The following is a 23,441-nucleotide window of genomic DNA, read 5'->3' as shown; positions in this document are numbered from 1 at the left end:
GTAAACTGCCTTAAGCCCTCCAATCTGGTACTACCTACCTGGGTAAAGTACCTAAGTTAGGTAGGTACCTTGGTGCCTACCTATAGAGAAGAAGGGGAACTAGGAAGCGATGCACGAACACGGCGTCAAAGGAGGCGCAACCCTCGAGATGAGAATGCTTCAAATTTGGGTATCTTTATTAAAAAGTCGCCACAACGCCCGTTGATGCTGGCTAGTTCACCTGTCTCTTCTAGGCATCCGTTGCCCTACCTAGGTACTTGGGTGTCTCTGCTTCCACCACCTCGTCCCCCTTTGCTTTTTCTTCTCTGTACTCGAGGACGATCCTCCTCACCTCGAAGACAACCTCAACGGCAATGAGGATAATGATGATCCACTCCAGCCTCGTGCTGTGCTGCTCACTCGACATCTCTCGCAATACGCTCGCAATCTCTTGCGCGTAGTCCATCTTCTGGTTCAGCGTCCGGATTCGGATGTTGACGTCCAACGCCCGTCCGACCTGTTCGTAGTACCCTTCCAGGCCCAATTCAGATCGGCTGTCCCAAAATATGTCGGGGAGGGAATCCGTGAGCTCCGAGTAGTGGTTAAGCCTCGCGCGAAGGCTCAGCAGCTCGCCCGTCTTTTGCAAGATGAACTTTCTGCCTAGCGGCAGTCCGGACCCTTTCGACAACAACGACGGAATCTTCCTGGTGCTCTCGAAGTAGGCTGTCAGTGCGCTTTCCAGCACAGCGAGTTTCGTGCTCCTGGCAAGCCCGGAGGAAAATGCAATCTTGGCGAGGGTTGTGTCGAGTCTGTCGCCGTCTCTATCCTCAAGCTTCGTGCCCAGCACCACAACGTCGCCCTTCATGCCACTTGTCTCCTTGTTTGGGTCGGAGACATACTCCAAGTCCTCCACCTCCCGGAGGGCCGGCTTCAAGAGTGTTTCCGCCGCGCTCAGCAGCTGCTTCGTGACTACATCGGGGGGCAGCGCCCAGGTAACAATCGTCCCGGAGGGAAACACAAATATGTCACCGCCGTTGACACCTCGCGCGTGGACCACCTCGCTCGCTTCAAATCCGCTTTGGTCCGGATCAATATCGAACCCATGTGCTTGGAGAATATTCAAGACCGCTTTCATGTTGAAAGCCTCGGCAACGCACACGGCACTGATCAAAGTCGAGGTGGACGCATCGATGAGCCCCCCAGATGTAGCTTCTGTGTCTCGTTGCGCAGGTCGCTGAGCGATGATGGCAACTCGACGAAGAGAGTTCTTTGCGCCTGCAGATCGAACGCCTTTGCGCTTGGGTGACGCAGGCAAATAGGAGTCGTCATTCTCGGACTTAGGTTGCCTAATGGAAGGCTCGCCAGTGCTTTGGGACAAATAGACATTGGATGTGAAGAAAGTGCGTTTTCGAGGCTGGCTAGCCGGGGTCGTAATATGAAAATGTCGATGAGGACGGGAAGTGAGCCGAGCAGTCTGCAAGCCGCGACTGAGCGACGGCGCTATCTTAAACTGACAAAGGCGCATGATGAGACTCTCAACAACCCCATTGACCGGTAAACTATGTCTGCTTCGAACACATGAAAAGGGATAGATGCTGCGTGGGCAAGAAAACAACTTTGCTTCGCAACTGCAGCTAACTATGCAGCCGTTGCTATCCGAGTTGCATCATGCATTGGAGGACATGCGACAGGACTTCCTTCTTATCAGTGTCAACTCTTCTTATCGCACGTGATGTGACGTAGCGGGAAGAATCCGCGTTCGCGACGGGTCTTTTTTTTTTTTTTTTCCTAGCTTTAGGCTGATTGAACCTTTCCCAAGCTGCCCAGACACAAAGCATCTTCTCATCCCAATAGTCCGAGGCTTCGTTAGCAAAGATGGGGCAATGCGGCTGCCGCCCCTTTCCAGATTATACACAACTGCTGCTCTGACTAGGGTCCGAAGGGTGTTTGTCCCCTTAGAGACAGTAAGTGTACTCTTTGAACCATGAGTTCTCTATCCTCAGCTCTAACAAGGGCCTTCCCTCGACCAGCCATCGCAGGACTATGAACATCGACCTTTCGAGGCTTTACCTGATGCCCAAATGCCACCACCCTTCTTACCAAAGCCCAACGTGATCGATCGGGGCTCTGCGTCTCACCAGCAACCTGAAATATCGACTCTTTTTCTCGACCCGAATCCAAAACCAGCTACGTGCTCCTACCCATCCTTGCACACGGTACTCGCCGACGCTTTGGAATATTTCCGCGCCCCCTCCGGACCTCTCTCCGAGTCGAAAATCGAGAGCCTCCTGCTTTTAGCGAATGAAGAAAGAACCACTCACTGCATCGTCACCATACAACATCTCCTCAAAGGGACGCCCGAACTGGACCCGAGACTCAAATGCCTGTTATGGAGCAAATTCAAATGGAAACAGGTCTCGACGCGCTTGGCGTCCAAAGGCATTGGTGCGGACGACATCTCTCATTGGGCTTGGATTCTCCTTGAAACCCAGCCTGATAAGAGAGTTGCCAGATTTCTGAGCAAGCCGCGTCACAAGCCGCTATTTGTTCTGTTTTATATTCTCAGAGACAACTTCTCGAATCCCGAATCCTTGACGCGGCTTTTGGAATATTGCAGAGAGTGGTACTCGGGCCAAGAAACAGTAGACGAAACTGGGGAGCATCCCAAGGCGTCGTCGGCGATGGAGTCGACAGTAATACCAAGGATTATCGCAGGCCTCTGCCGCCAAGCAAGCCTAGTTCAGCCCGGCGCCATACCGGATATCGCAAATCTGGCGGTGTCACATATACAGGCTATACCGCGCAGCCATCGGCATTTCCAAAAGGCGTATAGGTTTCAATGTCGCGTGTTCAACGGTGCCATACAAGCGGTATCGCAACTCTCGGAGGTCTCGCCCTACGAGCATTCGACCTACAACTGGATTGCGATTAGGACCCTGCTCTCGATGTCTACCAACTTGGCTCAAGCTCTCATCATTGAGGGAGAAAGCTATAGGGCAATCAGGCATGTGTTGCTTGCGTTGCCGAAAACCGACTCAGAACGGGACACGGCTAGCACACTTTCTAGCTCGTGGCCTCCCTACCGAGTATTGAGGGACGGCATGGAAGAAAAAGCAGACACGGAAGACTTCTTGGGCAGAGCTGTTAAGGTCGGTTTTATGATGCAAGAGGGAGGTTACGCCAAGACCGAAACCGATTCGATCATGGACATCCTGGGAGGCATGGCCCCTGATGGCTCGCCGACGATTCAGACGAGGGCCAACTACCCACCTCACTTGAAAGTGCCGCAGGGCGTTTGGGCGGCGCTGATTCGGACAACTCGGAACGCTCAAGAAGCCTGGGCGTTATTCAAGCATCCTCCCGAGCCGGGAGCGAAACCAACATCCGAAGTGTACTTGGAGCTAATGCATAAAATCGCCGCGAAGCCAGCCGATCCTGCTCATCATAATCTTCCTGGAGATGGGAGAGAGGTCTTTCCTTTCGACGAGACGAACCTCAGCGACTATGAGAAAGCGCGTCTGCTCCCGCCCAGTATTCCCGAGCTGATAGAGGAGATGTCCAACACTGGCGTGCCCATTGAGGGACGGATGTTGGCTTGGCTCATTAGTCACCAATCGGCCAGCTTCGAAGCTGCTCTACAGTACATCGACCACAGTGACTTGAACGAAGAAGCCAAGAGCGAATTCAGATGGTGCATAAAAGAGTGCCAAAGGCCCACGTTAGATTCGCCCGACAGGCCCCCCCCTCTGTCCAAAAACCTACCTAGCGGTTTACTGCGTGCGATCGTCGCCTTGGCTTGTCGTTTACAGCCCCGTCACACGACTGGTTCACCTCACTTTATCCCCCCTGGTCGCAACATCTACTCCATTCACCACGCTATCTGGCTTGCACGAACAGCATGGAGCTCTGAGCATGTCTCTACCCCAGGCGCAGGACCGTGGGAGTTGATTATGAAAGCTTTGAGCCAGCCGAATATAGTGGTCAGCCCACGCGACAATAGTTTCGAGCGTGTGCGCCTGGCCTTCAAGGTCTTGGAGAATGTCGAGGCCCAAGGCGCACTCAACTTCGGCCTATTTTGCTCGTTCGCTCATGTAATACGGAATGCGGTTTGGACAAAACTTCCCTTTCTGATAGACCCCTCCTTTAAAATCAAAGTCGGGGACCAGGAGTTTATGTCGCTCTACAAGGCGCGTAGCCCACAGTTCATGATACCCCAGGGCCCTAACGTCTTCCGTAAATCCGACTTGGCTGACGATGAAGCCGTCGGTTCATGGCATGGAATATTGACGCCGATCTTCAAGAATAGCCAAAGTGGAGTTGCCAAACACCGCACACATTACGAGATCGTCCGGGAAGCATCGACAAAGCTAAAGGCCTTGTGGAGAACGCTGGCGACCAAAGGCCCTGCCAATCAAGGCTGCGCCAACGGGAGGGTAACGGCAACCCATATCAATTCCTACATGCGCACACTTGCGACCGTTGGCGACGTTGAGGAGATGGTCCTGCTCTTTTGCTGGGTTGTCCGAGACTGGGCCCCTATTGCCGGCCGCTTTCTGTCTACGGGATCGACGCGACGACTTCATGGGGCACTCTGTGCGTTTCGGGCCTTTGCAGAACCCTTGCTTGACGAGAGCACGGTGTTGTCTTTGCAACAGGAGGTCGATATGTGCCTCAAAGAAGGGGGCCGGATTCACTGGCCAGACCTTGAAGATATTGAAGCCTACACAACGAAGAACGATGCATGGGGAAACCACCCGAACCTGTACGAGGTCATCCAAAGAGCCTCCTCGAGGCAAGAGAGTCAACTGCCGGGAGATGAGATCGAACGAAGGATTCGGTTGAAGTTGAAGTAGTATCAGGATGGAATCATCATGCTGTATGGTCGTATCGGGGAGCCCGACGCCTGGCGTAGTGTATAAATGAGAGGCGGATAGATAGGTTGTTATGAACTCTTGGACATATACCCATTGGCAAACAAAAGAAAGTCTTCACTCGACCAAACATCCTTTTTGGAAAGGCTGAGCTGTAAAGCGGCGGTGTGTATTTCTATCAGAAGGCACACAAGCCTGGGCGTCTTGGGATACATATTGAATCGCAAACCACTCTAAGCTGGACCGGCTCTTCCTTAACTCCGGTGTTCTCTCTCGTGTTGGAGTTTCTGCTCCGAAAACACACTCCAACCCCTCCTTGCGCTCTCCGTCATCGTCTTGGAAAACCCATATATGGTTTTCGCCAGCGAACAATCCTCATGAGATGTGAGAAAATGAAAACCCAACCATAAGGAGCAAAATCTCGTTCGACCTGGCTGGCGCTTTTCCCCTCACCCAACTTGCGTTCTGTGACCAACGAGCTTCAGTTGGCGTAGGATCGGGGTCTCTTTTCCGAATTCAGCAAGCCATCCTCGTTCTTGCGCTTCAGAACGGCAGTGCCAGACCGAGGCAGTGAGGTCGTGAGCGACGGGGTCACATTAGGGGTAGTGGGAATGACAGGTGGGCCAGTCGCGGCTACGCTCTGATGGGCATTCGCCAGCCGGTCTCCTTTGGCTGTGTTATTCGGCATTGTAGCATTCCAAGGCAAATGCGGGAGCGCCGACACCCCTTTCTGGGGGATTGACGTGCATGGATGATCAGCCACCTTCGGCGAAAGAGCACCGTCTCTCATGGACATCGTCTTCTGTTGGCCCTGGGCGATGACTAGGCGGGCTTTCTCCATCCTATGGAGATCCGATGCGAGCTGCTCGAGAAGCTCCAATGCAAGATGAGGATAGATCTTCATGACCGCCTGTAAACGTCTGCGCAATCCCGGGCTCTTGGAAAATTCGGGTCTGATTATCTTCAACACAATGTCAAGACCTTGCTGATCCTGGTAAGTTTTGAGGACCTGCTCGATGGTTTTGATAAACTCGGCATGGCCAGTGAGGCTCGGCGCGACAGCAACCAGCGCGTTTTCCGCTTGATTCTCAAGGTCCTTCATCTTGTACTTTTTGGCCATGCTCATTACGCAAGCCGAGAGTAGCATGCTGTGATCGTCGTAGCTCAGAGCACTCGAATCATGAGCGTGATGAAGACCATGAGCAGCCCCCGAGGAATCGCCCGTCTTGGAGATGTCATCAGAAGTGTGAACGGGCTTCGCAAGCTGGCAGCGCATCTTGGCGGGTGTGTAGGTCCCGGAGTACATGAACTGGAGTATCGCTTGCGTGATCTTAGGACCCTGGAGAACAAGCTGTCCATTCTGGTTGTTCGATACCGTTAGCAATACTATATGTCCGATATAAGTTACTGTCACTCACCTCTTCCGGTATGTTCTTCCATGCCTCGCACTGCGGGAAGACGACGCACCGGTGAACCTTGAAGATGACACCAGAAGCGTTGATCGTCAAGTCACTGTACTCGCCCGTCGTCCAAAGATGTCTCAAGTCAACGCCACGCATCTTTAGTTTCTCTTGTGTATTTGGTAAAGGTTGGTTTCTTGACGAAAATAACGAATCGGGCTGGCATTCATTCACCTGATGATGACGAGCTGATGAGAATATGTGCCGATGTGCGGGAGAGAAGGAAGGTTATACTCTGGAGATGATGACTTAAGTATAAGTCTAAAAAGTGAAGAAAGGTACCTCCAAGTGACTTCCTGTCTCGATAAGCTAAGCGATCAGACGAAAGAAACGAATACGTAAGGTATCTAGAAAATGTAATACGGGGGTGGAAGTTGCGGTTAGGGCAGTGAGTAGCCTTCAGGTTTATAACAAACGAGTAAACACCATTCACGGCAACTACGATTGGGAATATTAAAGGGTAAATATTCGGGTTCTTTTTGTTTTGGTATGACTTTCCGCCGGGTCTTCTTGCCGTCATGAGTTTCATGAACTAGTCTGGGCTATAAGTCGATAACAGAAACCCGTCGAACCAGGGACCTGCCCTTTGCTCTCCTGCCACCTTTTCCACCTCTGATGCTCCTGGCGAAGGATCATACTTGTGAAAAGCCAATCCCAATCCTAGTAACCGGACTAAACTACTTCCTCCTGCGCCTGCAACACCTTTTCACCCCTGGGAAGAGGAACGTCGCCGTCTGAGGCTGCCACGCACCATCGGGTATTCGAAACTCTCCGTTATTTCCCGCTTCATCCTCTGTTCCGCCTGCGCTCTCTCTCTGCATCGTCCCAAAACTCATACCCTCTGAATTCTCGCACCCGCATGTCGGACATCTTCTCTCAAGCTTGCACAACCTCCCTTTTAGCTTCTGTGAGGGCTTCAAACGTCGCTTCCATGACGTCAAGGGTGAACTGTTTAAGTATGATTGGTTGCAACCGGTCATGGGACCGCCTGTCGATTAGTACCAAGCTCTCCTAGATGATGCCAGCAATCTTGTCGAGGTGGGTGGTGAATTGTTTCTGCTAGCCGCACGTGTTGTAGAGCTCTTCAGCCATGTTTGGAAATTCAACGCGGCGTGTGAAGTGCTCTGCCAAGCAACACAACGCCGCCGCTGCTTCTCCGTACATGTCGAAGCGCTCCATCCCATGAGCCAGCTTCGAGGCTCTCGTGGAACATAAAAGCGGGTGGGGAGCGTCGTCAATATCGTTCTCACCCTGGCCCAGCTCTCCCGCCGTCGCCTGCAGTTCGGCTTCATACTCGCCGGAATAGAGGAAGTCGAATTTGACATGCGCGCATTCAATGCCTTCTGAATCTTGTCGCTTATTGGTGTCAGCGACGACGTGAAGCTTAGTGATCTGTCAGCCGATGAACTTTTTACAATAGGGGTAACGATGGCCAGGTATCAGCTCTTAGCGCACTGAGTGAAGACGATGCTTCTGTGCACCAAAAACACTTTCTTGACTCCATCCGAAGCGGTGCAAATAAGACGGAAAGGAAATCGACGAAAGCACCGGTTTCGGGGAGAAAGATAAGATCAAGGCGGCCCATTGTGTTAGCATTAAATCTATGTATTTGCCTGTGGGAGTGTGCTGGAAACTCTAGGTGACGGTGGACGTATTATCGCTATGTGGAACGTCTCCCTTGTGAACTTACAGTTACTGACGATGTTATAGGCAAAAGACAAAGCATGTGTGATTTTTTTTGACGTCCTGAAAAAGGTATCAGACTCTTTATTAAGTCCAAAAGCTAATGTGTCATGGCGTCTTACATACTCTCGCCTTTTATGTTTGGCCCCTAATGTGTTCTCCTGGCCTACTCTATGTTGCGCTGCTGCCTTTTCCTGCAAACTACTTTGCATCTCTCCCTTCTACCTTGGTTGATAAAAGGCAATGGCAGAACAAGTACCTGGCATTGCAGACCTTTGAGTCTGGTCTGTTCGGTATAGATCTCATCAACAAAGTTGCCCTGTAACTGAACGCCCCCTATCCTACGGTAAGGAAACCTGTATCCTCACACCGGCACCATTCACGATGCACCCAACAACCCACCGACCTAAGCAAACTGTGAGACTGACACCTGCACTGACTGCCTTGATCGGAAATTCCACTCCAGATTGACTGGTGTGCCTAAAGCTGAGTTTGAGATTCAAAGACAATCATGGGGGTGTGAACAATTTTACGGCATCTACAAAGCGAAATCCTGCCGACTGAACTCCTAAAGGACCAGCCATCCCAGCCGCGCTACAAAAAACACGTTCAGGCGTCAGAATAGAGCCTAGATACATGCGCCCCATGCTGTACGTCACAAACCAAAAACAAACCTAAACGCTGACTTGATTAGTGCAACTATTGAAACGGACCACTCAACTAAGGGAAATGGCTGAACGCTGTCTCGACAAAGCAGGTCCTCACAGAATACCTGATTCAAGCCCCAACTTCAGCAGAGTAAACAAGACCAGCTGCGGGCAAGGCTTCGTCTAGTTTGGGCGATCAAGCCGGCCTTTCGTTATACCCGTATGCACGCAACTCAATGACGTGGATGTTGTTTCTGATTAAGATGCAAAGTGCTTAGCTTTCCTCGGACACTCTATACACTTGAACCAAACCTGGTCCCCCTTTTTCCCTAGGTAGGCCCAAAAAGCCTCATGATCACACCAAATCCCAAGTTGTCGCAGGTGTCACGTGTGCTCCTCCTTTGTGTATGCGAACAGGCAGGATGAGTAAAAGACCCTGGCATGATGCTGCAGCGGCATCAATTGTGCTGAGCCACCGTCTCGGCAACCCAAGAAAAGACGACCTCCTGGCCATCATCTATGAGCCGTAACTCTCCTTCGGGAAATCTAATAACACAGAGGCCAGAACGCCAAATATCAGGGGACGCTGTACACACTCGAGAATAGGGTCCCAGATGTAGCAGCATCCCCGTTTGCCTATCCATCCATCGTCAAATTAGGCCACCTTCTTGCATCGGTTGGTACAACACCCCGCCCCGCCCCGCCGTCCAAACTGTGGACGCAATTAGAAGATGAAAATTTCCTCTCTGACCAACTCCGAAAGGACACCGCTCCCTTGCTATTCAGACACCGTTGAGAAAAATGGAAACCGACGTTTTGCGGGAAAAAAGGACTACGGCACGACCGGGTAAAGGCCGTTGATGGTTATCGAAAACCTGCAGGACTTAAATCACGGTCAATACCGAAGTGTTCGAGGTGGAGTCATGGCATACAGCGGCGCCCCAGCACCATTTTGGCACTCCAGCCTCTCCCTTTGAACCCGACAGCCCCAAAACAGGGCCCAACGTTGCTGACAATCAAACAAGATTTCCAGGCTGCTAGGCTGGCTTCCTTTGCTGCTGTTGAGGTATAACTGGTATGGGCACCGGCGTTACTTTGTGAGGGATGGGTGGAGTGCCGTTGGTTGCCTTTCCGGCGTTTCCCACGGGACTCTGCGGTTTCGGGGTACCGCCGGCAGCCATGCGGGCTCTCATGTTCGCATTGTACGGAGACCCTTGAGAGTTGGGTTCATCACCAGGGATTTGGGACATCGGCGTCTCCTGGGACCCCTGTATCTTGGTTCCAAAAGCAGCACTCGTTTGCTGCGCTGCGGCTCGGTATCTGGCTTGTTCAGCATGCAGGCGCTGCTGATCTGCCCTCGCAACGGCTGCGTTATAACCAGGCGTTAGAGAGTTCAAGGGTTGCTGAGGGAGGTGACTACCATTCGGATACTGCTGACGGTTGATCGGAGGGGTGCCAGGGATGTTTTGGTGGGGGGTCGAGCCGTAGTACCGTGGCTGCTGGTGGGGAGTCGGCGATTGATACTGACCGGCTGAAACCTGTGGAGACAGGGTCCGTTGTTGCATATTGGCACCGTTTGAATAGTAGCCTCCGTAACCCTGAGATGGCGTGCTCGGTTGTTGCGGGAAAGACTGCTGGTACGATTGCTGGAAACGGGCATTGGGCGTATTGTGCTGAGGCGTTCCCGGATATCCCGGGTACTGCGGGGGTCTCTGTTGAGATCCATACTGGACGCCTTGGTGGCCGTACGGCGTCTGAGCCTTCCCAACATGCTGTGCAAAGTTCGTGTATCCATTGGTAGGCCGATAGTTGCCTGGCTGGCCGGGACGGGGCTGCTGTGTATGAGACATTTGGTGGGGAACACCGCCAGGTCGCGGGACAGAGCCTTGCTGCGGGGGCATCGCCGGTTGCTGACCCGTTCGATAGTAATTGGATGGAGCGATCGACGGTGTCCGTGTGGGGGTGCCGTACTGAGCCGAGCTGTATTGGCCGCCGTACGGCGTGGATACACTGGGCGTGCGGTGCGGGGCAGGCCGATTCGGAGGTGCGGCCGCGGCCACGCTTTGCTGCTGGCGCATACGGGCTTGGGAAGCAGCGTCATCCTCCATCACACCCTTGAACTGGTCTGTGCGAACTTCAAGTTTGGTGCTGATAAGAAGCTGCTCAAGCTGGTCGCCGTTAAGCCTGGCGACTGCGTAAGGAGGCAGGGTGTTGATGATCAGACTCAGCTGCGCTCTCAGTGCTTCGTATGTCGCGGTCTCCTCCTCCGTCGGTGTCGAAACAGCGCCATGAGACAGCAGGTCGCCATTGACAGGATCACCCGCGTAGCGATTCTGAGATGATGGCAACGAAAGGTTGCGGATGCGCTGGTACGACAGCAACGTCTCGATCATGTCGGTGACGTCGTCAAGGAAGTCGTCGACCTCCTTGTCGGCAGGATCCTTGTCCTTGGGCTTGGCAAGGACGTCGTTCATGTCTTGCAAAGCCGGATCCACCAGCCACTCATCCCATTTCTCAATCGCTTCGTTGACGAACTCCTCATCGACCTGTCCGGTCTCGTCCTCCTTCACGACAGACTCCACGGTCGCGTCTTCGCCGTTGATATCTTGTAGTTCGGACTCAACCATTCGATTAAAGTTGCGCTGGCCAGTGAGCTGCCAGTACATGCGACCGGCATGACTGGATGGGACGACAGAGCCCGAGTCATCTCTGCAGGGAGCAAAGCTGGAGAATGCGCTGCGGAACAGCGATTCCATCTCATTGACCTCCAATTCAGTTGACGAGGGTCTATGACCGGCCAAGCTCTGCGCCCGTTCACGTTGCCTCGTCTTGCTCTTGGATGAAGGTGCCGCGTTGGTGTAGTCCAAGTAGTAGCCAACCGCCAACTTCTTGCTGGAGTACGAATCATTGAAGTACTTGGACTTGTGCGCCGGCTCAGGATGGTAAAACCCGAGAGTATTCCCCTTGGCCACCGGCTTTGGTTGCTTCGGCGGCTGCAGTGGAGGAAGGGGCCGACTTGAAGAGAATAGTTCCCCTAGTGTAGCTGTTCTCTCGGTTTGTCGTGAAGGAACGATGTAAGAAGTAGACACGTCGGGTGGCAGGTCCAACATTGATGATGGCTTTTCAGGGGAAGTCTCCTTATCCGAGGCTTTCTTTGGCAGACTCGAAAAGAGTTGCTTGCCTTGAGGAGCATTGCCGAAAACCGTCAGGACAGCGTTGGCCGCAGTGGACTCAACATCGGGCTTCGTGTTGGTGATATTCATGGCGCTGCGTGGGTAGGATATCTCCCGTCGGAGTAGATCCATGGCCTTCTCCTTAAACTTCTTGGTCTGTACTACTGCGACACCATCGGTCTCTTCCTTCTCCCTCTCGGCATTGGTTGATTGAAGTTCCCGGAGCTGATCCTTGACGGCCTCGACAAGGTCTGCTGCAAGTTCGTCAACATGCGAGTAGGAGTCGCGGCTGACCTTGTCGGCGATGGAAACCGGGCAATCGTCGGGCTTCTGGCGTTTCGCATCGGGCTGCTCAGACTCGGGCTCGGGAAGGCGACGCTTCAAAATTGATGGCTTTGTATCAAAACTGGGGGGGTTGCAAGTAAGTACAACTGCGTTTGAGAGGCAAAAGGCAGATGGGGCGCGCGGGTGCGTGTGCGCAGCCGGGAACTCAGAGGGGGCGCGGCATTCGTACCTGCTCAGGACAGTAAAGTAGTCCTTGATGAGTGGTTTGTGATCCTCCTTCGGCAATGAGCCATCAACATCCATCTTCTCGGGGCCATCGGCGCTGATGTCCTCGCCATCGTCATCGGTGTCGCGCTTCCTCTTTACAGGGACGACGGGTTGGGGGGGCTCAACATGGTCCGGTCCAGGGATGCCGTTTGCCTGGACCGAATCCGGCTGCGCCATTGTGAAAAGCGTCGTGGTACGTCGCGGATGGTGATGTCGTCGTCGGCCGGGATTGTCGCGACGCTAGAGGCGTGTCGGGCGTTCGTGACGGTCAATGTTGCGCGGAGCGACTGGGGTGGTAGGTGGCCCAGTGGAGGGCGGATTGTCGCGACGCGCGAGGTTCGTCGGTCGGTCGTCTTGGTGGAACTCCAAAACCTGGAAACCTTTTTTCTCCGTCAAGCGTCGCGAAGCTAGGCGTTCGGGGGGGGACTTTTCATCCAAGAATGCACTCAAAGGCAAGCAAAGTAACCCGGAACTCGACCAGGGTCCATCAAAGTCGCCGTTTTACGATTATTTTTGCCTTGCAAATGCTCTTGGAGCAATTCCCTGGGTGTTGTTGGGAGGCTGCGACTGGAAGAGTGTGCACCTACCTGTCTTGTTCGAAAACTAAGATGGCGCGCTGGGAAATAGCAATGTTTCATTGGTTGACTTAAGTGGATAAGTCACGTGATGATACGGGACCGGCTTCGGTCCATGTACCTTGCTGCAACAGTACTTTGCACTGCAGGACAGTGCCCAATGGTATGATTTAGGTGGTTTGTATTTGCACCAAACATACAAAACGGAGGTTTGGTAAATTGTCGGCAAAAGTTACCTTTGTTGTTGCGGAAGAGCTTTCTGAAGCATGAGTTGCTTAACGGCTTGGGTTCAATGCACGCTGTGTGGTGGCTTGCAAATGACTGCCCCCTACCTAGGTACCTAGTGCACACAGGGAGGGAGTTGAGCGTTTGGACCACTCGTGTGCCTTCTTGCATAACATTCACTCAAAGCTCCTTGGGAACAGAGGGCAACCTCATTGTCGGCAGCAAAGGTCACAGATTTCCGGATGTCTGCTAAAGCAATACAGTCGTCGCCACCAACCAAAAAGAAAAGGGGAAAAGGCTTAATCGCAAAGTAAAATGCTACTATTGGTATTCTCACACCAGTGTCCAGACTGCTACCTAAGCTACCAAAGTCGATACATTACAGCCGCACCCTGAGTATGAATGTTGGAAGTATTCGACGTATTCTCAAGGAAAGGGTTTATGAGCAGGCGTTTATTTTTTAGCCTTGGCCAGGCCAACAGCGTTCTTGCCGAGGTCGTACACAGAGTACCAGCGGCGGAGGAAGGCATCTCCAAGAATAACGAGAGGGCCGACCGGCTCGGGGAAGTCCATACCCTGGAATGTGGAGATGCAGCTGCCAGAGACCTCCAGGATGTAATCGTAGGCGGAAATGCTGAAGTTGTAGCCGGCAAGGGTGAAGGTAATGTCGGGGAGCTCGTCACGCTTGGAGCACTCAACAGAGTACTGGCCGTTGTAGCCCTTCTTAGCACCAATCTCCTTGTTGAGCAGCTCAGCAAGAGCGGAGGGGAGAACATTCAGAGAAGTGCCGGTGTCAAGGATGGCACCGTGGCCCTCGAGCTCGGCGGTCTCGTCACCAAGGGAAATGGCGTCGAGGTCGACCTCCCAGTAAGCCTTGCGGCGAAGGGGAATGTAGGTGATCTTTCCCTCGTAGTGAGAGTCGTCGAGGCCGCCGAAGGTGGCTTCGCTCTCGTCGCCCTCCTCGTTGGTATCACCGAGGTAGAAGGCGAAGACGGGCTCGTCAATAGCCTTCTGGTTCACAAGGTTGTAGAATGGGGGGACAATCTTGTTGACTGAGATGGTGTCGTAGCCAAGACCGAGAATGCCGTCGAAGCGACCAAAGGCAAAGGCCAGACCGGGCTCGCTGGTGGCTTCGGCAAAGTCCTGCTTCTTGATCTTGAGATCGCCGATAGAAACGTCGTCTTGGGAGACGAAGCCAGTCAAGCTGCCGGAGCCGTAGTGGATCTCGAAAGAAGAGCCGTTGGCCTTGTAGGTAGAAGAAGCCGAAGAGTCGTACTTTGTGTGCAGATAGCAGGCAATGCTGCCACACTGCTGGGAAGGCACCCACAGGTTGGAGCTTCCGGTGTCCAGAACAACCTTAAAGGTCTGGGGAGGGTTGCCAATCTCGATTTCGGAGAAGTCTACGATAAAGACGTCAGTATGAGGTAGATCCCGATGACGAATGAGAGCAGAGCATACACTGGGCGTTCATAAAGTTGCTGACAGGCACGGGGTGTTCGCCGTTGCTCTGAACGGGCTTCTGCTTGAACATAGCATCGGCATGGTTATCGGGGCGAGCGCCCATGTACTTCTGGCCCAGCTGTCTGACCTGGTGCTCGATGGGAACAGAGTTCTGCAATGATGGCGGTCAGCATGCGATTGCGCGGAGATGTGAGACGATGGCTGAACATACGAGTTGCTCCTCAAGAGAGACCTTCTTGAGCTTCAGCTTGTGGAACTCAGCCTGGGCCGCGCCCAACAGCACGGCCGCGGTGAGGAGAGTACTCTTCATCGTGGCTGTCAACCTCGATTGCCCGGTTTACTGATATGTTTTAGCACCCTGCGTCTTGGTGCTGGTGATGCTGAGAGAGGGCGGGTTCGAACGGATGGGGTGGATGATGATGTGTTGACGGGGGGAAGATGCGGATGCTGGGGAAGCGTTGGTACCTATTAAGTAGGTAGGTACGTAGGTATGGAGACCTGCCACGGCTAACTCTAGCTTGGAACTGTGCCCCGTGACAGCGCCTGCCACTCACCTCCGCAAGGAACGAAGGACATGACGTGCACCCGATAGGTGCAAGCGATTCATTTGCCTATCACAGCTGGGGATGGCCGGGGTGATCCACTTATTTGCTGCCTGGACGACCGGCGGCGCGCAGCTCACAGGGAACCCCGAGACGACCAGAGCTCCCAAGCAGCTCTCACACACACTCGCATGGATGGTGATGAGGCAACCAGAACGGAGCTTGCGTGTCTGATCGCGTGTCCCTGCTGCCTTCCTCAATCCGACTGCGTTTCGCGTCGTCGCCTTTGCAGCTTTGGGTGCTCCAGGCCGTCCCTTTCTGTGCTGGTGATAGCAATGATTGCAATTGTTTGACTGACATCACGCAACTAGGTGGATACATGAGATAAGGAAAGTCCCATGCTCCGCGGTTGACCGTAGCTCTCCTCTTTGGGGGGCGGGTTGCTACTTAGGCTTGCTTTGACATCCAGGTGTGCCTGGAAGCTGAGGTACCTGCATCCTTGGACGCCTTGGTACCTGAGGCCAACAGACTAGGTGTCTCGGGGCTCGGGCGGCAGCGGCGTGGACACGATCGAAATGGTGTGGATGAGTCAGCATCTCGAGGGGAATCAGGCTCTTTCGTGCTCACTGCTCTAATTTCTTGGATTTGAAACGCCAAACGCGCCCCGGCTTACATGATGGACTATCAGTCTCGACCTTGCAAGTGCCTAGCTTAGGTACCAAAACGTTCCAAAAGGCGTTGTCGTCTTTCTTTGCGCTGTTGAGTCTGGATTAGAGCAGTCGAAACGAGCGGTCGACCATTGGCCTATCAAGACTCTGCGCGCGAAATGAGCATTGAGGATTGCAACAGTCTCCCATGCACCGTTCGCCGACATCGCACATCCATCCCGTCACTCGCAAACCTCACAGCCGTGGTAAATAGGTTTTCACGTCATGGCCTCTACGCCCCAGAAGTTGCCTACAGAACTGTTGGCGTTGGTCGGAGGATTTCATGGACTGTGTCGGAGCAATTCCGGGTGGTTGTCGTTTCGGAAGCTCCGCCTATGGACCGATGTACTGTAGGTATGCTCTCTTGGAGCTCGACCAGAGCAGATTGAGGGGCTGGGAAAGCTCACTCACGATGGTCCCCGCCATTCCTAAGAGTGTGCGGGCTGAGAGATATTTCGAGTCCCAATCCCTAGGTAGTCAGTCTCTCCAATATTGAGTCACACTCCAATTGCCACGACTGATTATGTAGCCATCGCCACAGTCTTTGAGCAAATTGCCCAGCTCATCCGTCGTAAAGGCCGAGAAAGCTTAGGCCCGAGTCGGGTGAAACGGATGGGTGAGGGGCTCACGCAGCCAAACGGTCATGACTCCCTCCCTCCGGATGTTGATGACTCGTGGGACCCGTTCCAGAATCGGAGTCGAGGACCCCGCCATAGGAATGGGAGGCCCAGGGATGGGAGGCGTCGTTTGTCTGCCCCCATTCCACCACCGCCACCTCAAGCGCTGCAAGCTACCTAGCTCACCACCTTAATATTGTATACTGTCTCTCAGTCACTGTCGCAAACCGTCCAACAATGCCACTGTAGCGCCCTCATATGCCCTTCAGTCCCTGTTGAGGGGCCCGCGCCGCCCAGCTCGACCCCGCCAATCACACCCCGCCACCCCACCGCTTCAGCGAGGATGCGCCCGTCCAATTTTTTTTTCCTCAAGCTTTTTTCCCTCCCTTCACAACCTTGCTGGCCTCCCTCTCTTCCTTCTCCTACTTATATCCTGCTTCACTGCCGTTGTTTGCGTGAAATCCCTCTCCTCCTCAACTTGCCCGACCACACATCTCAACACCATACCCTTCACAATGGCTGCCAACGGTTCTACCTACTCCCTCCCCGTCTCCCACAAGGAGGTACGCTCTCACCCGTCCCCGCCATACCCGAGGATATCCTGCAATACTGACTCACCGACTAGATGCTGGAGAAGTCCCTCATCGACTCCGACCCTGAGGTCGCCGAGATCATGGTACGTTGCTCCCCCAGTAGAGCCTCAATCCCCCCACCATGAATAGCGTTCTGACCAATTCCTACAGAAGGACGAGATCAAGCGCCAGCGCGAGTCCATCATTCTCATCGCCTCTGAGAACGTCACCTCCCGTGCCGTCTTCGACGCTCTTGGCTCCCCCATGTCCAACAAGTACTCCGAGGGCCAGCCCGGCGCCAGATACTACGGTGGCAACGAGCACATCGACCAGATCGAGATTCTCTGCCAAAACCGTGCCCTGAAGGCCTTCAACCTTGACTCCTCCAAGTGGGGTGTCAACGTTCAGTGCTTGTCCGGCAGCCCTGCCAACCTCCAGGTCTACCAGGCTATCATGCCCGTCCACGGCCGCCTCATGGGCCTGGATCTCCCCCACGGTGGTCACTTGTCTCACGGCTACCAGACCCCCCAGAAGAAGTATGTATAACATGCTGCATAGGTCACCCGGGAGGGAACCGCTAGTCCCAAAACTCAGTTGGGCGCCATGTGCTGACTTGGGCTACCTTAGGATCTCTGCTGTCTCTACTTACTTCGAGACCATGCCCTACCGCGTCAACCTCGACACCGGCATCATCGACTACGACCAGCTCGAGAAGAACGCCCAGCTCTTCCGTCCCAAGGTCCTCGTCGCCGGTACCTCGGCCTACTGCCGCCTGATTGACTACGCTCGCATGCGCAAGATCGCCGACTCCGTCGGTGCCTACCTCGTCGTTGACATGGCCCACATCTCCGGTCTCATCGCCGCTGGCGTCATCCCCTCCCCCTTCGAGCACGCCGACATTGTCACCACCACCACCCACAAGTCCCTCCGTGGACCCCGTGGCGCCATGATCTTCTTCCGCAAGGGCGTTCGCTCCGTCGACGCCAGGACCGGCAAGGAGACCCTGTATGACCTGGAGAACCCCATCAACTTCTCCGTCTTCCCCGGCCACCAGGGCGGCCCCCACAACCACACCATCACGGCTCTGGCCGTTGCCCTGAAGCAGGCTGCCAGCCCCGACTTCAAGGCCTACCAGCAGAAGGTCATTGACAACGCCAAGGCCATCGAGAACAAGTTCAAGGCTCTTGGCCACAAGCTCGTCGCCGACGGCACCGACTCTCACATGGTCCTCCTCGACCTCCGCCAGTTCAGCCTGGACGGTGCCCGTGTCGAGGCTGTCCTTGAGCAGATCAACATCACCTGCAACAAGAACTCCATCCCCGGCGACAAGAGTGCCCTTACCCCCTGCGGTCTCCGCATCGGCACCCCCGCCATGACCTCGCGTGGATTCGGCGAGGCCGACTTCGAGCGCGTCGCCACCTACATCGACGAGTCCATCAAGATCTGCAAGGAGGTCCAGGCTTCCCTGCCCAAGGAGGCCAACAAGCTCAAGGACTTCAAGGCCACCGTTGCCGGCGGCCAGGTTGCCAAGATCAACGATCTCCGCCAGGAGGTTGCCGCCTGGAGTGCCAGCTTCCCCCTCCCCGTCGAGGGTTGGCGTGTTGACGCTGGCATCTAAACGGTGTGCCAGCGGCCAAGTCCACCGTTCACGCATGCCAGGGAGCGGCGTGGCGGTCTTGTAAGGGAGAAAGATATGGGATTGATACCACATTGGGCTTTGACAATGGCCCAGTTCAACAAAAAATGGGTCAGAAGGAAGGGATGAAGCGTCGGGCGACCCAACAGTTTCAAGGGGCGATCGCGTATGACATTTAACATGGCACATGAATCAAAAAGGGAAAAAGGTGACCTTTTGCGAAAGAAGGAAACACTTGCTGCATTTTCTACAGGCGTTGCTTTTAAGCGGAAATACACCAAATGCTGGGGGGTTAAAACAAAAATTCACTGGAGGCGGGAGTTGGGGTGGCGTTCTCAACTTCGGCACTTTTTAGGGTAGCAAGACTGCTTCAACCGCGGTCGGTCGCGTGTTCAATGAAATCAACACATTGGCAAGCAGCTTGGTTCTCGTGTCATCTTCCCGTGAAGGCATCGCTAGGTGTGTGTACCAAAACTACGCCGTTGTGGCTTTGAGACATTGCAGCACTGAGCTGGGATGTCGAAAACGCCATCAAAGTCCAAACGGCCCAAGACAAGTGGACTGCAACGAGCGCGAGCACATTGCTCCTGCGCCCGAGTTGTTCGTCGTCTACAAGGCTATTGTTACATGCTATGTGTGCATCGACAACCGCGTCTGCCTGTGCAACAGAACGAAGACACCCTTTTTTTTTCCCCCATTGCGCTTCTGAACACAAGCGAGAAGTCTTAACAACAGGCAGGTATGGTCCGTCGCCTACTCGCTGCTCGCCACTCGCCCAAACAATGACCTTGTCCCATCCAAGACATGGCCAGTTGCACAACACCCTTGTCTTCACAGATGCATCCTGTCGATTCCGTTTGTTTCACAGCAAGCCCGTATCTTTCGATGAAGGCGGCCTTGAACATGGCCTACAGAAATGTACACAGCCTGCCCAGTCTCTCTGCCTACGTACCTAGGTGATAACTTCGCCCTCTCCTTCAAAATACTCTCTCTCTCTCTCTCTCTATCTTACACACTCACTCACATTCATATAACAGACACGCCAATAAAGCTCCACAACCATCTACTATCTACCATTCACAATCTACCAGCTCTAGCTATTTTAACTCTCACACTGAACCAACTTGTAAGTATACGACCACACCAACGTTGACTGACGAGAACAGTGCCTCACATCTCCCACCTGATAATCTTCAATCCTACAGCCCAACTCCAGGCCTAGGACAGATTCAGAGCCATCAGAATGACCAAGGTAACATCCGCTCTCATTTCTCTCCTCGCCGTCTACGCACGCTTCACCCCCGTGGCCCCCTTCTACATCCCCTCTTTCCTCAACCACACAAACGGCACAAACACTACCTACCACCAGCCCCGGCCCCCTATCCCCAGCTTCACCACGGTCCTCGGCAGGCCCGAGACACCTTGTACCGGCGCCGGCGTCGGAGTCGGCGTTGGCCAACCCCTCCCCTCCACCACGCCCGCCTCCCTCGGAACCGACATCGAGACCGAGACCCAAGGTCCCACGTTCTACCGCGGCAGCGAGCTCTGGCGCGACTAGATCTGCGGCGTTTCCTCCTTCGTCGGAGTCACCAGCGCCATCTCAGCCCTGACCTCCGACTGCACCGCCCTCGCTGACGACGACGCCAAGGAGCGCTACCTGTGGTACGCGAGCGGTTTCACCGACAACACCACGCTCCTCGCGATCCGTAACCACGGCACTTGCAGCATCGGCATCCGCCCGCCGCACGCAGACGTCATGGCAAATATCATCTCCGGGTGGTACGTCGGCGGCATGGACGTCGCGCAGATCATCCGCACCGCTGTCCGGGACTACGACGTCGACGGGCTGATGGGCGCGACTGGCATGATGCACTGCGAGATCAGCTCGGCGGCCAATGTGGATGTGCAGTGGGCCATCTTCGGGCCGGACGAGCAGGCGCAGGCCGGGTGGTGGGTCGCGCCGCCCGTCCCCTCTTCTGCAGGGAAAAGGCAGCCTGTTGGCATGGCCGTGCTGTCGGCCGTTGCCGTTTTCTGCCAACTCATTTTCTGGCGCGTCGTGAGCTGAGCAATGAATCGTAGTAGGCTTGGAAGAAAAGAAGGCGGGGGGGTGATCTTGTTTGGAAAATAGTGTCGGAAGGCAAGCGACTTACACTTCCAAACCACGCTCCTATGCATAACACAATGCTTGGGTTGCGCACCACCTTGGTCTTGAAAGCGTGCACATCTTTTCCATTAACGGCTGACCGACGGAGAGGGCGGCAGTATGAATATCTCGGCAGTGCTCTCCAAGTACGCTGGAATCTGGAGTCGACGGAATGACTATGTAAGGTGGGTCTTGGTACAAAACGGAGGAATATTGCTGGCGTGAAAGGTAAACGCCCGCATCATCGGCTATCTGGTCGATTCGTCTCCCGATACTTGCTGTGTAATGTTGCCTGGGTGGCCTTAAGGTTTCTTCGTCGTCACTTGCCTCAGTCAAACTTTGACAAGCCCAGCTGCCCGGGCCGCACGTTACTCGCACACTCGTACGCCTGTGAAGGGGCGGGTTGTAACGTGACTCAAATATTGACTTGTTGGATCCGGACAGTAAAAGTCACGACTCGAGCGAGCATGTGGAACAACGTAAACTTTGGGAAGTTTGGTGAGACCGGTCAACAACCATGATGTTGAGTTTCCAAGATGCTCACGGGGGTGGCCGTGAGGAAATTGACCATGTGAAATGCGTATTTTTTAGTTGTCACACCTCGACTGGAAAAGGTTCAGCACGCATGAAAGGGCCGTGGATTGCCGAAGTCCCGATAGGCAGCCTCCGGCCTATTTTGAACTTTGTTCGGCGGCTGCCTACCCTGTGAGATTCGCCGAACTTGTTCGTCCAACAGTGGTTGTGAATGAACAGCCGGTCTTGTGCCGTCGTGTAAGAGGGTCTTAGGGCCGCGCCAGTCTGAACTGTCGGGAGCGAACGGCCATCAATATTGGCGGTAAGGTCTCAGTTGAGGCTTTGACGACGTTACCAATGTTACGGTTGACGTAAATGCATTTCCTGATTGACCTCAAAGACATTCGGATGGATGGATACCGAACGAGGAGCCGAAGAGCCGTGATGGACCACGACAATCGACAGGATGACCAGCAGGGTATCGTTGGCCAAAAGAGCAGCTGGAAACGAGGTTCCATCGGAAGAGTGTGTGCACAAAGTGTATCCGTCGTGCGTGCACCTTCCGCCCGAGACGGGTTGCAGGAGGATGGCATTGTCAGCCGGTCCCGACGGTGGCCGTTGAAAGTTCGCAGGCGCAGCTCTGAGTCAAAACGGCGTGACGGACTCGCGGCAACCGGAGCGGGGTCCACTGGTTGAGGTCAGCTGCCGGCACTCGTCACCGTATCATCGGATAGATGATACCATCGATTTACAACTGCTGGAGTCGTCCCCGGTCGGGTCGGCCGGTGTCAAAGCCCGTGCGCATTCATCTGGGCGGGAAGAGGGCGGGCGAGTGAGGTGAGATGGAGATGTTGTCCACACACACTTGCCTGCATGCTTACCACCTGTCCTATTACGCATAATGGCAGAGCAGGGCAAGCCTTTTTCCGAGGTTCACCAGAGTGACAAGTTCACCGGTGTTACTGACCATTGTCAGTGTGTTCCGGCAGTCTCATAAGCTACTGCAAAGATGCCCCGCCTGTAGGGTGTGAGGGGGGGAGGAAGGGGGCTGCAAAAGCGTCAGCCGCCGTGGCCACTCTTCAGGGGATCAAGGTTTCTGCAGACACAGTGGCTTGCGTTAGGCTGGTGACTTTATCTTAACGTGGGGTGTGTTACGGCACCTCTTCTCCCAATCGCGTCGAGTCACCGGGCCAGCCAGGAGCCTCTCCTGCAAACCCCATCACCATCAGTCCATCTCCACGGATGGATTGAGGCTCCCTCTGCCCCAAGTGAGGCTCCCGGTCTCCGGTTTTCGGTCTCCTCCTTCTCCTCAACGTCAACGACCCAAACATAACCGGTATGTGTTCGAAGTCGAATGAGTCAGCTGTTGTGTCTCTGCCACCCATCCAATTTGTGCCTTTGCTTACGTCACGTATGTTGTGCCGCCTGTCGTCTTCACCGAAGCAAGAGGGGCAGTGCTTGTTTGCAGAGACCACATTACAGCATCTCAGCCTGGCCGAGGCGTAAGAAGCTCCGTGTTCGTGTTGAGGGTCCATTGTCTTCGTAGTGAGCGCAGACTTGAACCAGTGTTTGGACGGCCCCGGGGGGCGCTTCGTGTTGTTCAGGTCTGAATGTTCGACCTTCCCAACCGACAAAAAGACGAGTGCCTCTCGGACCAATTTTTCGGGACGTTGCAGGGTGGGAGTGTCGAAAAGAAGGGTGACAAAAGAAGACAGGAAGCAGTGACATACCTACCCCTACAATCCGCACGCCTTGCTTCGGCAAATACAGATGGCACCTACTTGCAGGCTCGGATTAGCCCTTCCACTCCCCTCCACTTCCCCAAGTCAACCTATCCGCATCCAGCTTGAGAATAAATACACTAGTCCTGGGGATGGAAGGCGAGTGAGGCATTGTTACATCGTTGGATGAGGGGCGCGGCTACTTTACACTTGCAGATGATGATATGCCGTGGGTGCGTACCTGAGCAGCAAGTTCTGTGCACAGGCACGTATTATTTGTTATCTCTTTAGGCGATAAACTGTTACCTAGTGCAAACAGCACCTCGGGGTACAGGTACCATTGCAATTCCATCCCCAAGGTGCT

At 54.3% G+C, this 23,441-nt stretch overlaps 8 protein-coding genes across 8 annotated transcripts; 3 read left to right on the top strand and 5 right to left on the bottom strand.

The window, feature by feature from the left end:
* Positions 1-161: 161 nt before the first annotated feature.
* On the bottom strand, positions 162-1,631 carry CDEST_03434 (uncharacterized protein). Its single transcript, XM_062919593.1, has one exon. It carries the CDS (start codon positions 1,502-1,504, stop codon positions 230-232), a length of 1,275 nt encoding a protein of 424 aa, XP_062775644.1. The 5' UTR covers positions 1,505-1,631; the 3' UTR covers positions 162-229.
* Positions 1,632-1,801: 170 nt separating this feature from the next.
* Positions 1,802-5,022, top strand: CDEST_03433 (uncharacterized protein). Its single transcript, XM_062919592.1, has 2 exons — positions 1,802-1,943; positions 2,010-5,022. The coding sequence occupies exons 1-2, from the start codon at positions 1,863-1,865 to the stop codon at positions 4,830-4,832; spliced, it is 2,904 nt and encodes a 967-aa protein (XP_062775643.1). The 5' UTR covers positions 1,802-1,862; the 3' UTR covers positions 4,833-5,022.
* A 309-nt stretch (positions 5,023-5,331) lies between these two features.
* On the bottom strand, positions 5,332-6,409 carry CDEST_03432 (Putative SKP1/BTB/POZ domain superfamily protein; the record flags this gene model as incomplete). Its single annotated transcript, XM_062919591.1, has 2 exons — positions 5,332-6,210; positions 6,269-6,409. 2 exons carry the CDS (start codon positions 6,407-6,409, stop codon positions 5,332-5,334), a joined length of 1,020 nt encoding a protein of 339 aa, XP_062775642.1.
* Positions 6,410-7,369: 960 nt separating this feature from the next.
* CDEST_03431 (uncharacterized protein) lies at positions 7,370-7,895 on the bottom strand (the record flags this gene model as incomplete). The annotated part of the gene is made up of 2 exons (XM_062919590.1): positions 7,370-7,659; positions 7,766-7,895. 2 exons carry the CDS (start codon positions 7,893-7,895, stop codon positions 7,370-7,372), a joined length of 420 nt encoding a protein of 139 aa, XP_062775641.1.
* Positions 7,896-8,880: 985 nt separating this feature from the next.
* On the bottom strand, positions 8,881-12,933 carry CDEST_03430 (uncharacterized protein). Its single transcript, XM_062919589.1, has 2 exons — positions 12,328-12,933; positions 8,881-12,219 (listed from the first exon to the last, which is right to left on the bottom strand). Exons 1-2 carry the CDS (start codon positions 12,540-12,542, stop codon positions 9,678-9,680), a joined length of 2,757 nt encoding a protein of 918 aa, XP_062775640.1. The 5' UTR covers positions 12,543-12,933; the 3' UTR covers positions 8,881-9,677.
* A 567-nt stretch (positions 12,934-13,500) lies between these two features.
* On the bottom strand, positions 13,501-15,064 carry CDEST_03429 (Putative aspartic peptidase A1 family, aspartic peptidase, active). The gene is made up of 3 exons (XM_062919588.1): positions 14,838-15,064; positions 14,624-14,777; positions 13,501-14,565 (listed from the first exon to the last, which is right to left on the bottom strand). The coding sequence occupies exons 1-3, from the start codon at positions 14,934-14,936 to the stop codon at positions 13,619-13,621; spliced, it is 1,200 nt and encodes a 399-aa protein (XP_062775639.1). The 5' UTR covers positions 14,937-15,064; the 3' UTR covers positions 13,501-13,618.
* A 1,943-nt stretch (positions 15,065-17,007) lies between these two features.
* On the top strand, positions 17,008-18,682 carry CDEST_03428 (Putative serine hydroxymethyltransferase, pyridoxal phosphate-dependent transferase, major; the record flags this gene model as incomplete). The annotated part of the gene is made up of 4 exons (XM_062919587.1): positions 17,008-17,055; positions 17,118-17,168; positions 17,236-17,600; positions 17,692-18,682. The coding sequence occupies 4 exons, from the start codon at positions 17,008-17,010 to the stop codon at positions 18,680-18,682; spliced, it is 1,455 nt and encodes a 484-aa protein (XP_062775638.1).
* Positions 18,683-19,754: 1,072 nt separating this feature from the next.
* Positions 19,755-21,349, top strand: CDEST_03427 (Putative Ecp2 effector protein). The gene is made up of 2 exons (XM_062919586.1): positions 19,755-20,224; positions 20,294-21,349. The coding sequence occupies exons 1-2, from the start codon at positions 19,944-19,946 to the stop codon at positions 20,763-20,765; spliced, it is 753 nt and encodes a 250-aa protein (XP_062775637.1). The 5' UTR covers positions 19,755-19,943; the 3' UTR covers positions 20,766-21,349.
* The last annotated feature ends 2,092 nt before the right edge of the window (positions 21,350-23,441 follow it).

The sequence above is a fragment of the Colletotrichum destructivum genome, chromosome 2 (genome assembly GCF_034447905.1).
Source record: "Colletotrichum destructivum chromosome 2, complete sequence".
NCBI lineage: Eukaryota > Fungi > Ascomycota > Sordariomycetes > Glomerellales > Glomerellaceae > Colletotrichum > Colletotrichum destructivum.
This window is presented reverse-complemented; position numbering and strand designations above follow the sequence as displayed.

Coding starts and splice junctions, on each gene's coding strand:
- CDEST_03427 (XM_062919586.1), top strand. CDS start 19,944: ATGACCAAGGTAACATCCGCTCTCATTTCTCTCCTCGCCGTCTACGCA. Junction 20,225..20,293: donor ACCGAGACCCAAGGTCCCAC/GTTCTACCGCGG, acceptor CGGAGTCACCAG/CGCCATCTCAGCCCTGACCT.
- CDEST_03434 (XM_062919593.1), bottom strand. CDS start 1,504: ATGCGCCTTTGTCAGTTTAAGATAGCGCCGTCGCTCAGTCGCGGCTTG.
- CDEST_03429 (XM_062919588.1), bottom strand. CDS start 14,936: ATGAAGAGTACTCTCCTCACCGCGGCCGTGCTGTTGGGCGCGGCCCAG. Junction 14,778..14,837: donor TCTCTCTTGAGGAGCAACTC/GTATGTTCAGCC, acceptor CCATCATTGCAG/AACTCTGTTCCCATCGAGCA. Junction 14,566..14,623: donor CAACTTTATGAACGCCCAGT/GTATGCTCTGCT, acceptor TCTTTATCGTAG/ACTTCTCCGAAATCGAGATT.
- CDEST_03430 (XM_062919589.1), bottom strand. CDS start 12,542: ATGGCGCAGCCGGATTCGGTCCAGGCAAACGGCATCCCTGGACCGGAC. Junction 12,220..12,327: donor TACTTTACTGTCCTGAGCAG/GTACGAATGCCG, acceptor CAACCCCCCCAG/TTTTGATACAAAGCCATCAA.
- CDEST_03433 (XM_062919592.1), top strand. CDS start 1,863: ATGCGGCTGCCGCCCCTTTCCAGATTATACACAACTGCTGCTCTGACT. Junction 1,944..2,009: donor TGTTTGTCCCCTTAGAGACA/GTAAGTGTACTC, acceptor TCCCTCGACCAG/CCATCGCAGGACTATGAACA.